The sequence below is a fragment of the Pieris rapae genome, chromosome 1 (assembly GCF_905147795.1).
Source record: "Pieris rapae chromosome 1, ilPieRapa1.1, whole genome shotgun sequence".
NCBI lineage: Eukaryota > Metazoa > Arthropoda > Insecta > Lepidoptera > Pieridae > Pieris > Pieris rapae.
In genome coordinates this window covers 12,506,447-12,523,854 of record NC_059509.1, presented here as the reverse complement: position 1 = coordinate 12,523,854, position 17,408 = coordinate 12,506,447, and the positions used below count along the sequence as shown (strand labels likewise).

General features: G+C 34.3%; 4 protein-coding genes across 5 annotated transcripts; 2 read left to right on the top strand and 2 right to left on the bottom strand.

The window, feature by feature from the left end:
- Positions 1–5,241: 5,241 nt before the first annotated feature.
- On the top strand, positions 5,242–9,744 carry LOC110997442. Its single transcript, XM_022265596.2, has 6 exons — positions 5,242–5,456; positions 5,526–5,734; positions 5,813–6,101; positions 6,435–6,628; positions 7,870–8,087; positions 8,311–9,744. The coding sequence occupies exons 1-6, from the start codon at positions 5,335–5,337 to the stop codon at positions 9,361–9,363; spliced, it is 2,085 nt and encodes a 694-aa protein (XP_022121288.2). The 5' UTR covers positions 5,242–5,334; the 3' UTR covers positions 9,364–9,744.
- Positions 6,921–7,679, bottom strand: LOC110997443 (transmembrane emp24 domain-containing protein 5). The gene has a single exon (XM_022265597.2). The coding sequence runs from the start codon at positions 7,644–7,646 to the stop codon at positions 6,936–6,938; it is 711 nt and encodes a 236-aa protein (XP_022121289.1). The 5' UTR covers positions 7,647–7,679; the 3' UTR covers positions 6,921–6,935.
- Positions 9,745–9,872: 128 nt separating the features above from the next.
- On the bottom strand, positions 9,873–14,835 carry LOC110997448 (presenilin homolog). Of its 2 annotated transcripts, none has more exons than XM_022265603.2 (9): positions 14,494–14,835; positions 12,991–13,202; positions 12,656–12,865; positions 12,075–12,295; positions 11,905–12,003; positions 11,282–11,386; positions 10,665–10,835; positions 10,466–10,578; positions 9,873–10,386 (listed from the first exon to the last, which is right to left on the bottom strand). In XM_022265603.2, exons 1-9 carry the CDS (start codon positions 14,638–14,640, stop codon positions 10,231–10,233), a joined length of 1,434 nt encoding a protein of 477 aa, XP_022121295.1. In that variant the 5' UTR covers positions 14,641–14,835; the 3' UTR covers positions 9,873–10,230. The 2 variants fall into 2 exon arrangements, with proteins under 2 accessions (XP_022121295.1, XP_022121296.1); XM_022265604.2 differs by having other exon boundaries at positions 11,306–11,386.
- Positions 14,836–15,707: 872 nt separating this feature from the next.
- Positions 15,708–16,901, top strand: LOC110997447 (transcription initiation factor IIA subunit 2). Its single transcript, XM_022265602.2, has 4 exons — positions 15,708–15,943; positions 16,020–16,147; positions 16,373–16,479; positions 16,804–16,901. Exons 1-4 carry the CDS (start codon positions 15,872–15,874, stop codon positions 16,821–16,823), a joined length of 327 nt encoding a protein of 108 aa, XP_022121294.1. The 5' UTR covers positions 15,708–15,871; the 3' UTR covers positions 16,824–16,901.
- The last annotated feature ends 507 nt before the right edge of the window (positions 16,902–17,408 follow it).

Below are 17,408 nucleotides of genomic sequence, written 5' to 3'. Positions count from 1 at the left end.
CCCGAGCATAATAGACAAAGAAATATTAAACACTGTATGTCGCAGGAAAATATATCCTATCTGGAAGCATCAGCTCGCTTTAGACCTAGCAGTGGCAAATCTTTTGCAGATTCTGCAAAAGCTACCCCGTCCTCTTCATTCAGTTTATCCCAGCCCATTATTATACCTTCCCAAGTATCCCCCCAGACTACATCATACAGGAAAACTATATTTCTCCCTTCTCGCTCTAGGCCAACATCAGGTAAATCTTATGATAAAGCGGCCCATGAGGCCATTACTTCCAATTTACCCTCATGTTTACCAAATGGTTGTGCCATAAGCCCCTCTTCCCTTATCAACAATGAAGTTTCCCCTAATGAAAATCTTCTTGACTGCTTATGGTCATTGATTTGTAACATGCTATCTAAGTATGATGATATCCCCGTACCGTCCCACGTTGCCCAAAAAATCAACTTGCTCCACTCATTTGTTACCAAAAATGGCGAATCTGGTGATTCAGTGGAATTGTAAGAGTATTCGTAATAAAAAATCCGAATTAGCCTTTCTGATCAACAAATTCTCTCCATCTATTCTAGCCATATCGGAGACTTGGTTATTGCCGGATTCCCGCTTTAGGGTTTCTGGGTATCGTTGTCTCCGAGATGACAGGGATGATGGCTATGCTGGCTGTGCCTTTTTGGTCAGTCGATCTCTCACCTTCCACTCATTATCCCTTCCTCATAGTGATGGTATTAATGCTGTGGCTATGAGGGCTTTTAATATCTCATTTATTTCTGTTTATATTCCCCATCCTCATTTTGACCTCATTTCTGATTTACGTTCTATTATCCTTTCGGTTCCTCCTCCTGTTGTCATGTTGGGTGATTTCAATGCCCACCATGTTGCTTGGGGTTGTCATTCCTCAGATTCTTTTGGGTCCCTTCTACTCGATTTACTTGATGATATAAACATAAGTGTCTTGAATAATGGGTGTCCTACGAGAAGGTGTCTTCCATCTCAGAATCCCGCTAGCGCAGTGGATTTATCACTTTGTTCTCCTGATCTCTTCCCTTTTCTATCCTGGCGGGTTTTTGAGAGCACATGTGGAAGTGACCATTTCCCTATTTTCATTGATCTCCCATCCAATTTAAGGAGTGTTATTCGCCATTCTCCTCTCTTAAAATTTAATCTGAACCAGGCCAATTGGTCAGACTTTTCATCCACTATGGACTCAAAAATAGCTGCGCTCCCCGCAGTTTCTGCTGAAAACTGTCTATCTTCATACAATGATTTTATCAATTCCCTTAACTCATCTGCCTGTTTACATATTCCTCTTAAACCTTCAACACATAGAAAAATTTCCCCTCCTTGGTGGGATTCCGAATGCACAGAGATGATTCAAAAAAGAAAAGCATCAGAAAGGTCATACAGTCTCTGCATGACCTTGGAAAACTTTTTAATTTATCAACAAGCCTCTGCAGCTGCTCGTAGACTTTTTAATAAAAAAAAACGTCTTGGGTGGCATAAGTTTTGTGAGAGCATGTCTCCTGGTACCCCTTCGTCTGTGGTTTGGAGGCAGATCAGAAGATTCCGATGTTCGCTCAATTCCTACGATGTCCCTTTCAATGATCCTTCCAGCTGGATTACCTCCTTTGCCGACAAATTGGCTCCTTCTTCAGTCCCTTTTTATGATTGTCTTCCTTTTAAGTATAATTCTTTTATCCCCTCTTCAAACAGTCTGGATTGTCAATTTTCCTTGGAAGAACTCAACAAATCATTAAATGGTCTTTCTGACTCTTCCCCTGGAGTAGATGGAATCCCCTACTCATTCCTCATAAATTCTTCGTTAGGCACGAAAAGATACTATCTTGATTTAGTCAACATATTTTTCGATCTTGGAATTATTCCTGACTCATGGAATCGACAAATCGTCATTCCACTGCTTAAACCTGGCAAGGACCCATCAGATTTCTCTTCATACAGACCTATTGCTTTGTCTTCCACCCTCTTAAAAATTATGGAATATATGATTAAAAATCGTTTAGAATGGTTTTGTGAAAATAACAATATCCTCGCAAAATCCCAGTTCGGTTTCAGGAAGGGCTTGAGTACGACGGATAGTTTAAGTGTCATAACCACCGATATTCGGATTGCTTTTAAAAAGAAACAGTTCCTTGTGGGTGTTTTCTTGGATATCGCATCTGCGTATGACCACGTGCTGGTTCCAGTGCTCAGGCAAAAAATGCTTCAGCTGAGTATCCCTGAGAAGTTAGTACGTTTTATTTGCAATTCTATTTCGTGTCGTTGTGTTATTATAAGATCCCAAAATACCGAGCTGTCTCCTAGATCTATATGGAGGGGCTTACCTCAAGGTTCTGTGTTGAGTCCACTCCTGTATAATATTTACACCTATGATCTGGAGCTTGTAGTGAATTCCTTCTGTCAGATCCTTCAATACGCGGACGATGTAGCCTTATACCTTTCATCAAATTCAATTGAAGAAGCATCATCACGCATAAATTCGGCTCTGGATTACTTGGGTGATTGGTTAGATGATCATGGTCTTTCCATTTCTGTGTCCAAATGTACGGCAGTCACGTTTACTAGAAAATACAGGGTTCCTCAATGTAACATTTCATTTAAAGGGTCCCCGGTGTCTTGCTCTAAGCATGTAAAATTTTTAGGCCTTATTTTAGACTCAAAATTAAACGGTGTTCCCCATTTCAACCATGTCATTAAAAAAAGTGAGAAGGGTGTTAACGTTCTTCGTTCGTTATCTGGTGTGAGATGGGGAGCACATCCCTACTCGCAAAAGCTTTTATACAATGCTGTAGTACGAAGTCATTTTGATTATGGCACCTTCCTTTTAGATCCTGGCAACAAGCAAGCCCTTGACAAAATTTCCAAAATTCAATCAAAATCTTTACGCATCATCCTTGGTGCTATGAAATCCTCACCCATCAATGCTCTCCAAATAGAATGTGCTGACCCCCCCCTGTATCTGCGTAGACAATTTTTAAGTGACCGATTCTTCATCAAAGTCCTTCAATATTCTTCACACTCCATCTTGTCCAAATTACGTCGCTTATCTTCTCTTACGATGCCATCTAGTACAGGTAATGTTCCATGCCTATTACTCAGTTTTAAGAAACTATCTCGTCTTCCTAATCCCGTTGAAAGTTTCCCTAGTAATCCCTTGTTTTTAAATAGTTACGAATCCCTCATTTTTGATCCTAAAATAATTTTAAACTTTGGAATTGATATAAAATCCCCCCAAGCTTCCATTTCTTTTCTAGAAAAAATTTCTAAAGACTGGCAGGGATGGTTGCCGATGTATACTGATGCCTCCAAGTTTCCCAGTAATGAGTGCATCGGTGCGGCTGTATGGGTCCCTTCATACAAAACAGTTTTGAGCTATAAACTTCCTCCTTTGACCTCCGTATTTTCAGGTGAAGCTTTTGCAATTCTGGAGGCTGTTTTGTACGCTGAGTCCCATAACCTGAATAAAGTTACAATTTTTTCCGATTCTCGCAGCTGCTTACAGGCAATTCTTTCTAATCCATTTAGATCTAAAAAAAAACATATTACAATTTTAAAAATAAGAGAAGCTTTGTTTAGGTGTAGTAAAAAAGATATTCAAATTGTACTTATATGGATACCTAGTCATTGTGGTATAGCGGGTAATGAAACTGCTGACTCTTGTGCAAAAGGTGCTATTTTCTGCGGGTCTTGTCAGCACCCTAACATCTCAGCCCACGACCTAACAGCTCTTGCATACTCCCACCTTCTAAAATCCTGGACTATTGATTGGCAATCTTCTAAAGAAAAAACCGGCAAGCACTATGCCAATATTCAATATTCAATCCCTTCTTCGCCGTGGTTTTTTAAACATAAGTTTTTAAGCAAAAAGGTCACATCTTTAATCTGCCGTCTTCGTATAGGGCACGCTTGTACTCCCGTTCACTTAGCCAAAATTAAAATTAAAGACAGTTCTCTCTGTGAGTGTGGTATGGACGAAGGCTCGACAGATCATATATTTTTTAACTGTTCTCTAATTAATGACTCGTTATATGACCACCTACCTCCAAACTTCCCTCGTCCATGTAACCTTAACTCCCTTCTTTCCCTCCCATCCAGTCCTATCGTCAAAATGTTAGGGAAATTTATTTCTGCTAATAAATTAAACTTATAGGATTCTCCCCTCCATAACTTGTAGTATTATGTTAACCTCTTGTATATATTAGTATATATCTATGATTGAAGTAAAAGGCTTATTACACCACGCGATATTCAGACAGTCTTACTAAGATTCAGCCTAGTGTAATAAGAGTTAGCCAGTTAGCCTGTCTAATTAGACCGACCGAATGGGTTCGGCGGTGCTTACTGGCTTACTTGCTGAATATCGTGTAGTGTAATAAGACTTAGCACGCTAAATCATTCAGTCAGCGCGCGGCAGTCGCAGAGCAAAGACGTTTGTACATGTTTGTTTTCTGTGGCCGCGTGCACCATGGCGTGTTCGCAAGAAAAAAAAGTACTTTGGAATGTTTTTTATTTTTTATAGATAAAGTTAGCCAACGCTCGACACACTGATACATTGGTAAAAACAAACATGAATCTTAAATTTAGAAAGAAGGTTCGGACAATCAATCTTATTATAGAATATCTTAGCTGCAAACGATGTGTCAATAAATTTAAATAAATTTTAAAATTCTCTAATGACAACATACTAAAGTGTGCCAGCCTGGTTCTGTTCTTGATTTGTACCGAGACATGCCATTTTTATTGCCATATTGAATGTATGGAGTATCTATTAAATTACATATAATAATATAAATTACTAATATAACATTTTAATAGTCATTCAAACTCGGCAGCTCCTACTCTAAGGTAGTTTCTTAAGTCACATGGCGACATCCGTCACCGACTACGTACGCTTTGCAAATGAGTAAAAATGAGTTAGCATGCGGTATTCAGTCTAATGTAATAGCGAGCTTGCTAATTAGATTTTAAGACAGTCTTACTAAGTCAGTCTGAATATCGCATAGTGTAATAAGCCTCTAAGCTTTGTGTGTGTTGTCTTTTTTCTGTGAAGTCATTTTTGTTTTGGGTAACTCTGCTTAGATTTAATTCAATCCATCAAATCTATCCTCACCGTGATAATGCTTAGAACGTGACATTGGCGGAATTGTGATTGACACAGAAGTCGCCATTAAAAATAAAATGAATGAATGAAGTTGTTTTTTTTTTGGTTTTTAATTGTTAATACTTTTTTAAGTAATTCAAGATCATTGACCGCACACTGCTCCGAATACGGCATAACTGTTTATCTAAAAATTATTTATAAAATATTCTACAATGGGTTTCATTGTAGGCTCTTTAAAACGAATATTAAAGTTAATCGTTTACTTTGCTTTCGTAGTAACTTTAGTCCTTATAGTGCCTAATTTGCCGCCTTATACAAAGTTTACTAGCATACAGTGAGTATAATATAACCTTCGAACCAAAAATAATAAGAGTAGAATATTTTAATAGTAATTTGCTTTTAGGTCGGTCCCAACAAAAGAAAGGACTGGTGAGCTGACTCCAAACACTGCGTTAAATAATGCCGAAAAGTTATATGAACATAAAATATTGGGTCCTGAGAATTTCCAAATATGGAAAGGCGAACTTTACACATCCCTAGGTACTGGTGAGATTGTCAAGTGCTCACCAGGTGGACACGTTACTTTTGTTATCAAAATTGGTAAACCATGTAGTAAGTACTTTTTCAATATTGATATTCATAATGTAAGTATGCTAGTTATTTTAATAAATAATATAATCTATTTTCTAGCTGGATTATCCCAAGAGCATATTTGTGGTCGTCCCCTTGGTTTTTCGATTGATGAAAAAAATGGATTAATGTATGTAGCAGATGCATACTATGGCATCTGGAAAGTTGATCTGAAGACTGATAAAAAACAAGTATTGGTGTCAGCTGATAAACCCATTGAAGGCAAGAGTCCAAAGCTGTTCAATTCTTTAGTTGTTGATAAAAAAGGTGGAATATACTTTACAGATTCTAGCAGCGAATTCTTTTTAAATGATGGAGTATTTACTAGTCTATCAGATCCGTCAGGAAGGTAATACCCACTTCTGATTATTTATGATGCCTACTTAGTATCACGGCTACAAGGTTCAACTCATAGGGGTTTTATTTTTATGTAAACAGTTTTCATAATAGTATTTCATACACAAAAATTGTGTCACAGTTGTTCTGCAAATACAAACAATGTAGAGTAGCACAGTAGTAGCCAGGGTAGTTCTCTCAATGAAAGTGGTTTGCTTGGATCAAAATGATATTACAATATTTTTTTCTGATTTTCTTAAATATATAGATAGCCTTATTAAAAAATATAACTTTATTGATTTAAACAAAAGAGAGTATACTTAACTAAAATAATTGTGTTCAACAGATTATTTTATTACAATTCTGAATCAAAGAAAACTAAAGTATTGGTGGAAAATATTTGGTTTGCAAATGGAGTAGTATTATCTCCAGATGAGAGCTTTGTAGTTGTAGCTGAAACATTTAACTACCGTCTTTTAAAGCACTACATAAGTGGACCGAACAAGGGAAAGACTGAAGTTTTTGTAGATGGACTACCAGGTAGATTAATGATTTTATGATTTGCATTTTCATAATATATGTTTATACATTATTAATGAGCAACTAAAAATTCCAAGACACATATTATATGCATGTTTATCATTATCAATTATACTTAGTGACAGTATTATTCTTAATATTTGACATTAAAATGTCATTAGACTTATCATTACTCATTAGTGTGATATTAATTATAATGACCAAGAAATGTATGTAATGTACACCTTATACTTTAAAGGAATATGCTCTTGCTATTTGAAAAACTATTTATTTGTTTTACTACCTTAGTTCAAAAATAATTATTTATCTATATTCTACTATGTCCTTTGAATAAATTTTTTATCATATAGACTTGCAAAGTTCCAACAAAAATCATAAAAGTAACCTGACATGCTGACCACACATCAACAATAAATGTGTCTTCTAATGCTAGGTATCCATCTCGGGTTTTAGTGGCACTGTAGATATCTAACATATGGCGCGCTCGTATCACATAGTTAAGTGTACGTGCTATAGAGTCAATAATGACTGACACTGGTATAACATATGTTTCGCCATTTTCATCTACACCAAACCATTCAACAATTTCTTCCTCTTTATCTTCCTTTCCATCTTCCCCTATAGCACTCACGTCACCGTTTTGTTTTTTATCTCTTTCTTCTATCACCACATATATAAAAACAAGTTTTGAATTGATTAAACTATGTGTATTGTCTAAGCAGAAAATATAATCACCTTCGTGTTCCAAATCCATTATTATGGAATTTTGCGACTTCTTATGGTCAGAAATAATTTTATCACCGTTTGGACTGAAGACATCCACTGATATATCTAAATCTCCATGTTGACCATCCAGGACTTGATAAAAAAACTCCATAATTTGTCCAGACTTTCCTTTTTCGAAAATGCATGTTCTAGATCCTGCATCAACTCTCATATTCACATCCGATTCAAATATCTCTTGTGTTTTTATTAAGTTAAAATGGCAAATAATTACTCCAATTAGTAAAAGATACATTTTGTATTATGTAGCTTACAAAATGATTTAAACTATAAATTCCTTAAAAGCCTTATTTTCAATACTTGTCTATTAAAAATGTTTACACAAGTGTTTTTAAAGATTAATAATGGTGAACAAATATTATACCAACCTTAAAGATATTACAAATAGCTATGCATTAAACTGAATTCTAACCATAAAATATAATCTTGAAATAATCAGCATATATGCATTTTTTAAGGAACTCCTGATAATCTACGGGCACTTCCGGATGGATCTGGCGTACAAATTGCAATGTTTGCAGTATCTGATATTGATACACCCATAATAACAAAGAGTCTATCAAGCACTCCACACTTAAGAAAGTTTATATCTCGCATAGCACATCTTATAGAACTGCCTTTTTCATACCTGAATCAAAAATTTCCACATCCTATTTTGGAAGAAATAGTGTACTATGTAAGTATTTGTTATATTTTTTTTACAATTGAAGCAAGACAGCTTTAGAACCACTTGGCTTTTTATCAGAACCAATATCATAGTCAATGTTTTCTCATGTTGTTGTTTATTTTGCCTTATTTATAAAATGGCGAATAATCTTACACTTTGAAAAGAAAATGTGCTTAAAATGAATTAAGACTTTATTATTATTATAATTATTATTGTCTATGTATGTCTACAGATTGGCTCATTTGCAAGCATATCAGGTCTTACTGACATGTCAGGCCTAATTATAACTGACTGGAATGGAAATATTGTTGCATCATTTTACAATACTGATAAGAGTGTGGCCCATATCAGTGATGCCATAGTCTATAATGACAAGTTGGTATTGGGATCCCCACACTCTCAAGATTTTATTGGAGCTGTTGATATACCTCTGTTTTTAAAACAAGCATATAAGGGACGAAGACCTGAGGAACAGATGTCTTCTAAACAAGCTAAGCCTACTGTTAAAGAAACTCCAAAAGCAACAGAGAGGGCAACTTCACAGAAACCGCAAACCCAACAACCTACCCAGAGACCTGACTTAAAACAGACACAACCAGAAACCAAATCAACTACACAAAAACCTGAAACTAAACCAATTACACAAAAATCTGACACCAAACCAACTACACAAAAACCAGAAACCAAACCAACTACGCAAAAAGCTGGAACTAAACCAACTACGCAAAAAGCTGAAACTAAACCAACTACGCAAAAAGCTGAAACTAAACCAACTACACAAAAGCCTGAAACTAAACCAACTAAAAAACCTGAAACTAAACCAACTATACAAAAACCTGAAACTAAACCAACTACACAAAAGCCTGAAACTAAACCAACTACACAAAAACCTGAAACCAGACCAACTACACAAAAACCTGAAACCAAACCAACTACACAAAAACCTGAGACCAAACCAACTACTCAAAAACCTGAAACCAAACCAACTACACAAAAACCTGAAACTAAATCAACAGGCAAGTCTGCAGCTTCACCAGGCAAAGAAAATAAAAGTGAACCTTCAAAAGTAAAAGTATCAGAAATTAAGAAAACAGAAGCCACATCATCTGAAAATGTCAAAGATAAGCCAAAATTAAGTAAGGAAAATAAGAATGAAGCCAAGAAAGTTGCCCCTAATCACATTCCAATTGAAGAAGAAATTATGTCTGACACTGTGAAACCAAGTAAGGACAGATTAAAAGTAATAAAGAAGAGTGGACCAGAAGAAATTCCAAATCCTCTTTAAGAAACTTAGTATAAATTAGTTTGTTATATTTTTTATTAATCTCAAAATTTTAAGTATTCTCATTCCAATTAAGTTAACATTCCAATGTAATTTTTGGTGTAAGGTAACTTTATTTGCTTCAATATAATTAAGATAGCACTGGCAATGTGCAATAATTTGTGATCTTTTTGTCATTTAAAGGGGTGGTTGTCTTCAGCGGTTGTATGGTTAATATTTTGAAATTATGTAGTTTATAATTAGGTGAAAGTACCTCAATCTAACAAAGCATGGTTGTTATATCCACTAAAGATAAATATTTATATATTGTTATAGAGATCATAGTTTACCTATTTTACAAAAGAAATCACCATATTTTTTTAATAAATTATATTTTTTACTGAAGTTTGTTTGATCCTTTAAACACATTTTGACACATTTAACAGTTAAGTTTAGGTCCACTTTATTTTATGATTTAGGTAAAATCAGATTAAGGATAAGAAAGGTGTAAGATGCTATTAAGAATACTAAAATAGTTTAGAAATCTTCTTTATTAACATATTACACAATTATAATATGGTTAAAACATACTGGAATGTCAAGAAATTAGTACAGGTACATTATAAGAAAAATGTGAAAGTAAAATTTTCTGTTCAAACTAAACAATTTTGTTACAATCTGTATTTCAGAACTCTTAACAACTCGTAATAACATTTTTACATTATTAAAGTATATTTTACTAACTAATTTCTACATTTACATTTAATGTTAGCATCCCGTTGCTCGCATAGATTCTAACATAAATAATAATGAAAAATCAGTCCCAATTCTTATACGGCATAGAATTTAGTAGACGCGAATAACCAGCGATGAAACCGTTTCTGGTTATTTCTAGATAAATACTTGTTCAGCGGCGAGAGCGTCGGCGAAAGGCTTCACAACTCCACGCGTTGCGAAGTAAAAGATGAGACCGAAGGCGATCGATATGGGTAAAGCTGGGAGCGCCTTCTTGAATATCGCCAGCAGCAACAGGGTTAGGCAGAGGCCCTGGAAATATATCAGTTGCATTCTATTATTTAATCTCTGTGGGGTTTCGACGGCGTAGACGACTCGTCGACTGACTTACGATGAGAATAGCGACGAAGCAGGCGAGAGTCGTATTCCAGTCGCCGTAGGAGCTGGCCTTGCCCACCAACACGCTGTAAAATATGAAGTCACCCAGACCCAGTTTCACGCCCTCTGCAACAATTATGGTTATAGTACTGTAAGAAAGAGTAACAACGTTCAAGAGGTCTCGCGTTTATAGACCTAAAGGAAGGACTCACTCTCTTCTTCCGCCTCGTACTGCGGCTGCGGGGGCCTCTCGACCCTCGTGGTGTAGCTGACGGGCGTGGTGTCGACTCTGAGTTGTCTCGGGGCGTGTCTCGCCCACTGTTCAAAGCCGCCCTCGTCACTCGCGCTACGACGCGCCACTCCTTCGCGGCGAACGTCGACGTCTAGATTTTTTTATTATTCTTTTAATAAGTATTTAATAGATTAGTCAAATTAATATTAGTCAATATTATTGGCGTTCATTATGGAGTACGTCTCTAAATTTAGAACTATCTATAATATAGTATACATAATAATCTTTATAAAATTAAATTTTTTGAAAAGTCTAAATCAAAAATATTTAATTAATTGATAGAAGTGAAGATATTTGGTAATTTTTGATATCGGCCCCAAAACCCAATCATCAGCCTATCTACAAAATAATTGAAGACCCTTTAGAATGACAACAACACCTAACGAAATGTTCGTTTATTGATAAAAGACTCAAATTCGTAACAAAAAAAATATAGTAGTAACAGTTCTATTAGAGAGTTATATTAATTAAAGGAGTGTTAACATAGAAGCATGTCGTGAATTCTTTTAGCATAAGTGCAAAGTTAGTGCAACAGACCGTGCGTGAGTGGGCGCAGCTCACCTTCCCCCGCCCCGCGCTCCCCTCCCGTCCCTGATCCGCTCCCTTCGACTCCAGCTGCCACCAGGCAGTACATTACCGTGGCTGCAAACAACATAATGCTATTTTCATTTCATACAAATTTACTACAGCAATCGCTTTATGATTGATATGATTCATTGACAAGTATATATATTAATTACAAGTTGCAAGCCGTCTGTACGTGAGTCAGTCTGCATATGTTTACAACCAAATGAACTCTAAACTCCGACTTTATCCTAGTTTTGTATGATTGTAAGAAGGTTGTAGCAAGTTGGCTGAGAACTACATATGAGGAAACTGAGCACATTTTGCGAATTCGCTACTTTGACACAGGCTTAATTGTATACTGGACAGCGTGCACACACTCGCTCACACACACGTACACGTACACACACAAACACGCATGCATAGATTAAGTTTATAGTTATTATTTTTCGAATTTGTATAAGGGAAGTAGCCAGTCAACCCCAACACGGGGTGTATTGGTGTGTCTCTTGACTTCTTACGACAACCCCGTCTTATACTCATTTAAAAAATTTGAGAAACAATAAAAACAATTTTTTAACAAGTAGTAAACTTACATGAATATATGAGGGCAGGAAATATAGGTTCATTTCGTTCCTGCGCCGTTTCTACTAATATTCTAAGTGGTCCTTTAGGCGTTAAGACGGCTACTAGATCTGGAAACAATATGTCTCATAAAATCTCTATAACAAATGACAATTAATTAATAATATATGTAGTCAAATACCCCATATAGAAATAACAGCAAGAACGGCCCAAGTAGTCCACTCCGGTAGATATTTGATGAAGACCAAAGCCATTAAGGCTGCTATAAAAATCAAATATGCCTGCTGCAAACGCAGAGGCCCTTTCCAGTGAATTACTATCATTCCCACGACACCAAAGTTCCACATAACAAATGTTAAGGTGATGTAATCCATAGGTATATGGTATGCTCGGAGCGCTTCTCTAAAATAAATGATATAAATAACATTTTGAATTTTTTTCATATATTCATAGCATATTTTTTGCAAACTAATATAAACAAGGGTATTAAGATGATTATGATAAAAATGAACGATGAGGTTTTTAAAACAGCATAGTGGAAGAACTAAACATTTTATGGTAACCAAACTTAATTTCTGGCACAACATTTAGCTTAATCGTTAGAATGCACATAACTAATTGCTAGTCTATTTATGCTCGCTTAGCTTATCTGTTTTAGCTTAGTTTCAGCATGATTAGCACTAGATCTGCTGCCAATATAATTAGGATAACATTAATCTTATTTATTGTAGAAAATAAAAATGATGGCTACATAATACTTACTCAATATATAGATAAGAAAAGAGGAAGAGCAACATCAGTGATGATATAATAAGCCATCCGTGTATTACTTTATAACACCGCTTTTTGTACAGCACAATAAGCAGAACTGTCATCATTGCTATAACACTTAGAAGAATCATTGAGTTTGCAAGAGCATTCCATACTTTTGTCGAAGCATATGGACTTTCTTCATGAAAAGGTGTGTATGCTCTACAACAAATTAAAATGAAGTCATTTAACCACAATAATTATTATTGTTTTTTTTTATTATTATTTTTTATCATATCTAAGAAGTTCTAAAAAGAATATAATAATTCAAATAAACTAATACTCACAAATATACATCCTTCACTGAATAAAATTGTATTGATGATATAGTAGCAACAACAACAATCATACACAAAGTAACTGGTACAAAAAGTTTTATAACATGTCGTGCACCATATTTAAGTTCCAACTCTTCAGTAGGTAGTTGAGCTGGTGCAGGGACTTGTGAACCTGAGCCACCAGCGGCACTGGACGAACATTCTTCAGGCTGCGCCACTGACTGAAATAAGTTATAAAGTTTGTATTGAAGGAAATTTAAGGTGAGTTTTGTCATTGGTCTGGTATTTGTATCTACATGGAGCCTTCAGAACAAGTCTTTGCCTTAAGCAACATTGATACAGTTATTCTGCTAGTTCTATTAATGTCTGTTCATTTTTCCATTTGTTGTTAGGACAACAAATGACAAGATGCGTAGGTGCATATCTTGCCAGTAGGCCTAGTTAATTTTGTGGTTTCAATTGTCCATCATTTATCATGAACTCTAGACATGGGACTTGCTCTTTTCCATTCATGGCTTATAGTGTGAACAAGCCAATCTCTAATGTAATATTACAAATATTTATATTAGTTTTGTTTACTCTCCCAACTCCCAACAGCTCCTGTTTATTGCATGCTAGCAAGAGATAACATTCTAGTTATTTTCTTGCTAATAGCCTCCATTTTGCTTACCTATGTCAAACAAGGTAGAATATTTAAAGCCATAATTATCTTTGTATGTCTCTTCAGAATTTTTCAATGTGGCATTTATACTTGTTATTAACATTTTATACAGTTGTTTACCCTGATTGGCTCACACTGAGTATTGGATAAAATTTTGTTTTTATAGTTGTTCATCTGAAGTCCATTTTTTGTCTTGCAGTTTTGTAGTTATGTAATAATTTTACTAAAGATATATATGTTGTCTGTGAATCCAACCTGAGTGAGATGTTTGTTTCTTATTTCTTTTTTAAATTATTTTTATTTGTCATTAAGTATTTCTACAATTATTTGGTTTTCCACTCAATAGTGTAATGATTTTAAAATGGCCTGTTAGTTTTGGATACATGTTAATTCTTCACTAGTCTTAAGTGAGCGTAGTCTATATATATGATCTTCGACTCAACTTTGGGTTTGCATTAGCAATAGGCATTCAGTGGGTATTCTGATGGGATCCACACATTTTATTCCATATTGGTTATAGATTTAAAGGATGGCTTGGTACTATAGTTATGTCTTTTTTGATTCTTTGGTCAGGTGATACTTATGTCCATTTAGTGTGATATTTTTACTGATTGGCATCATCTATGCTAGTTTGATACTTTTACAAATATACAAACGCCTGATCAGCCTTTAGACTTCTAGTAGTTACAATATTTGTTCAACATTTCTTAATACATATACTAAGAAATGAAAACTAAACGATTATCGTATGGCTTAATAATAAAAAGGCTTTAAAAATAATTATAAAAATGAAGTTACGAAAAGAGTCATGTAAAGATTAGTCATACAATGCTAGAGTGGGTGTTACTTACTCCATAGTTACGCTGGGCCTCAGCTTTAGTTTTTTTTTTCCTAGCGAGTCTCTCAGCAATCTCGCGGTCGGGGCGAGCCTCTGCTATGTGGCCGTCCATGAGTGCTGTATGCTCGGTCACTTCTCTATCACTTTCTGTATCACTCATCCATAAAACTTAATACGCACTTCATATTATCCAATTCATAGATGCATTTTTATAATTATGTTTTAAATTATACGTAATTATTTATTCATATTTCAGATTAATTATACATTTCGATTGTTGTTATTTCGTTTTCGGTTTTAAGATTTTTTTTACTTATTAGACAAATATCAACCTAAGTGACGAACGCAGAATAATGGTAGAGATTAGAGAATATAGAGGTGCTGTGCACAGTGCACACTGCATGATTACTTTAATTTAATCGATTTCAGCTTTAGTCTGTGGAGCTTTTATTGACGAAGTAAAGACCGGTTATAATGGTACTGCGTTTGCCACCAGTTATATGCAGCATCAATCCAGAACATGAAGCAAACAGTACAGTTAAGTAAATGCCATCAATTAAACTTGCTTCTCTAGAGTGAAAATGGAAAAGTAAGACAAGGAAGAAAAAATTAATCATCAAAACTCCTTCTTCTGCTTTTTTGAAGTTTATGAAAGTAATGTATGACCTGTGGTATATTTACTATATTGAAGACTTGAAGTTGAGTTGCACTACGATGCAATTAAACTTGGAACTTGTCCATCATCTATGCTAGCAATGTACTTTTTAGTCATTGAGTATTTCGGCGATGCCAACATGGGCGTTTTTTCCTCAAAATAGGCAGATTTTCTTAAATACTTTATTTAATTTAAAAAAGCGCTTGAATACTTGATACAATTTATAATAAGATATTAGCCACAAATCCGACCGACAAGCCAAATATAAAGTGCAATCATGGCTTGATTGGAATTGGGATGGGAAGAGTCTGTAGGAGTTGGCTATTTCATATTTAAACATCTACAATTTTGTAGTCTGTGATGCTAACTTAGGAGTTTTCGCCCAAGAAATAAAAGATAAGAAATATAATTATTAAATATTTATTATAAGGCCATTAAGTTATATATGGTAACTTATTGTATTTTTATTTAAAATTTAAAACTACCTCTCAAATCGGCTTTTATTGATATTTAGGGGTAGTTGTAGTTGGTTCTATGGAGAATATTTTGTAGGAGTTGGCATCACTGAATCAGAATCACTGACCACCTGTGTGTCCTGTACCTAGTTAGTACCTATTCATTTGTGAGTTGTGTTATCACTGAATTGACAAAATAATTTCATTTCAATCTAAACAAAGAGTCGCTGTTGTGAATTTTGGATAGTTTTTATTGTTTTATAAAATATAATACTTTAGTTATGTCATATCAACTCTATAGAAATACTACTATTGGCAATACATTGCAGGAAAGCCTTGATGAACTAATTCAAGTACGTACAAAATGATTAATAATAATTATGTTATTTACTTATTGCTAGAGTAACTGTGTTATTTACACTGTTTCAGTATGGACAAATAACACCGACATTGGCCGTTAAAGTATTATTACAATTCGACAAATCTATTAATCAAGCATTATCGAGCAGGGTAAAATCTAGATTAACCTTCAAAGCTGGAAAATTAAATACATATAGGTATGAAAGCTGTATTTTATTTACCGTTCATGTAGTAGTTACTTTTGCTTCAGTTTTCATTACCGTCATTTGATTTGAATTTTTAACTTTAGTCTTGTTTAATGAAACCTCTAGCTGCAAAAGTTTACTGCACAAAAATAATAAATAAAAAATAAAATTGTAAAAAACAATTGCTTATATTTATATTAAACCTAATAATAAATCAATAATTTTAACAAATTACAGGTTTTGTGATAATGTTTGGACTTTTATGTTAAATGATGTTGAATTCAGAGAAGTTCATGAAGTGGCAAAAGTGGATAAAGTTAAAATAGTGGCCTGTGATGGCAAAAGTGAGTATGCAGATATTTTTAGCAGATTCAAAATTTAATTATTCCCAAGTTTTTCTGGTATTAAAACCACATTTTCAAATATGCTGAGAATAGGAAATATTTGTTTGTTCATATTAATTTATTATTTCAGTCTAAAAACATATGTTTTTGAAATGAAATTATCAGATTAAAGATAATTAAAATCTACATTAGGTTTAGTTTTAGATTTTAACTATAAAAGTAATTGAAACTCTTAAGGTAGCACAACCTACAGAGCAATCTAGCACTTTACTGAGACACTTTACATTGTTTATTCTGTAAATAACTTATAATTGTTTGTTACAGATGTGGAGGACCGTAGATAATGTTACTTAGATTTATACTGCCCTTTGTCATTATATGATGGACTTATTACCTAAATAAATTATTTAAGTATCCAAAAATTGAGATTTTTTGTGTAGTACTATAGCAAGCATGGTAAACTTCACATTTGAACCCTTATTAAAAAATGGATTCTTTATTAGCTTTTGATATATGTTTATAAAAATCATGAAAAGTGAATAAGTTGTAGAATAGATTTATTTATTTTCTTTAATAAAGTGAAACATTTTTTTAGTTTAGAATACAGAATAAATTTTTTTTTTACAATACTCAGCCTTTTTCTGAGATTTTTTTAATGGCCTCAATTATGGTTTTGAATTGCCATTATTATTATTATATATGTATGTATATTTTTCAAGCAGTCAATCTCTGCGAGGCTTCCAAGTGGAGTAAATACTTAGTAACTTACCTTTAAATAAAACATTGTATATGCCCAGTATTATCATTTATTAGTGTCATAGCTTTATAAAAGGTGATACAGCTGATACAGGGAGCTATTCAACAATTAAACAATATTGAGAGTGATTGTGTTTGTAACTTTCATCTCACCTTGAAAGTGAGAATCTTAT

Bases quoted from the DNA above. Each gene is read 5' to 3' on its own strand.
- LOC110997442 (XM_022265596.2), top strand. From the start codon at position 5,335: ATGGGTTTCATTGTAGGCTCTTTAAAACGAATATTAAAGTTAATCGTT. The intron at 6,102-6,434 runs GTAATACCCACT...TGTGTTCAACAG, and splicing joins CTATCAGATCCGTCAGGAAG to ATTATTTTATTACAATTCTG. The intron at 6,629-7,869 runs GTAGATTAATGA...GCATTTTTTAAG, and splicing joins TTTTGTAGATGGACTACCAG to GAACTCCTGATAATCTACGG.
- LOC110997443 (XM_022265597.2), bottom strand. From the start codon at position 7,646: ATGTATCTTTTACTAATTGGAGTAATTATTTGCCATTTTAACTTAATA.
- LOC110997448 (XM_022265603.2), bottom strand. From the start codon at position 14,640: ATGAGTGATACAGAAAGTGATAGAGAAGTGACCGAGCATACAGCACTC. The intron at 12,004-12,074 runs GTATTTGACTAC...TATTGTTTCCAG, and splicing joins TGCTGTTATTTCTATATGGG to ATCTAGTAGCCGTCTTAACG. The intron at 10,579-10,664 runs GTGAGTCCTTCC...TAATTGTTGCAG, and splicing joins GTACGAGGCGGAAGAAGAGA to AGGGCGTGAAACTGGGTCTG.
- LOC110997447 (XM_022265602.2), top strand. From the start codon at position 15,872: ATGTCATATCAACTCTATAGAAATACTACTATTGGCAATACATTGCAG. The intron at 15,944-16,019 runs GTACGTACAAAA...ACACTGTTTCAG, and splicing joins GCCTTGATGAACTAATTCAA to TATGGACAAATAACACCGAC. The intron at 16,148-16,372 runs GTATGAAAGCTG...AACAAATTACAG, and splicing joins GGAAAATTAAATACATATAG to GTTTTGTGATAATGTTTGGA.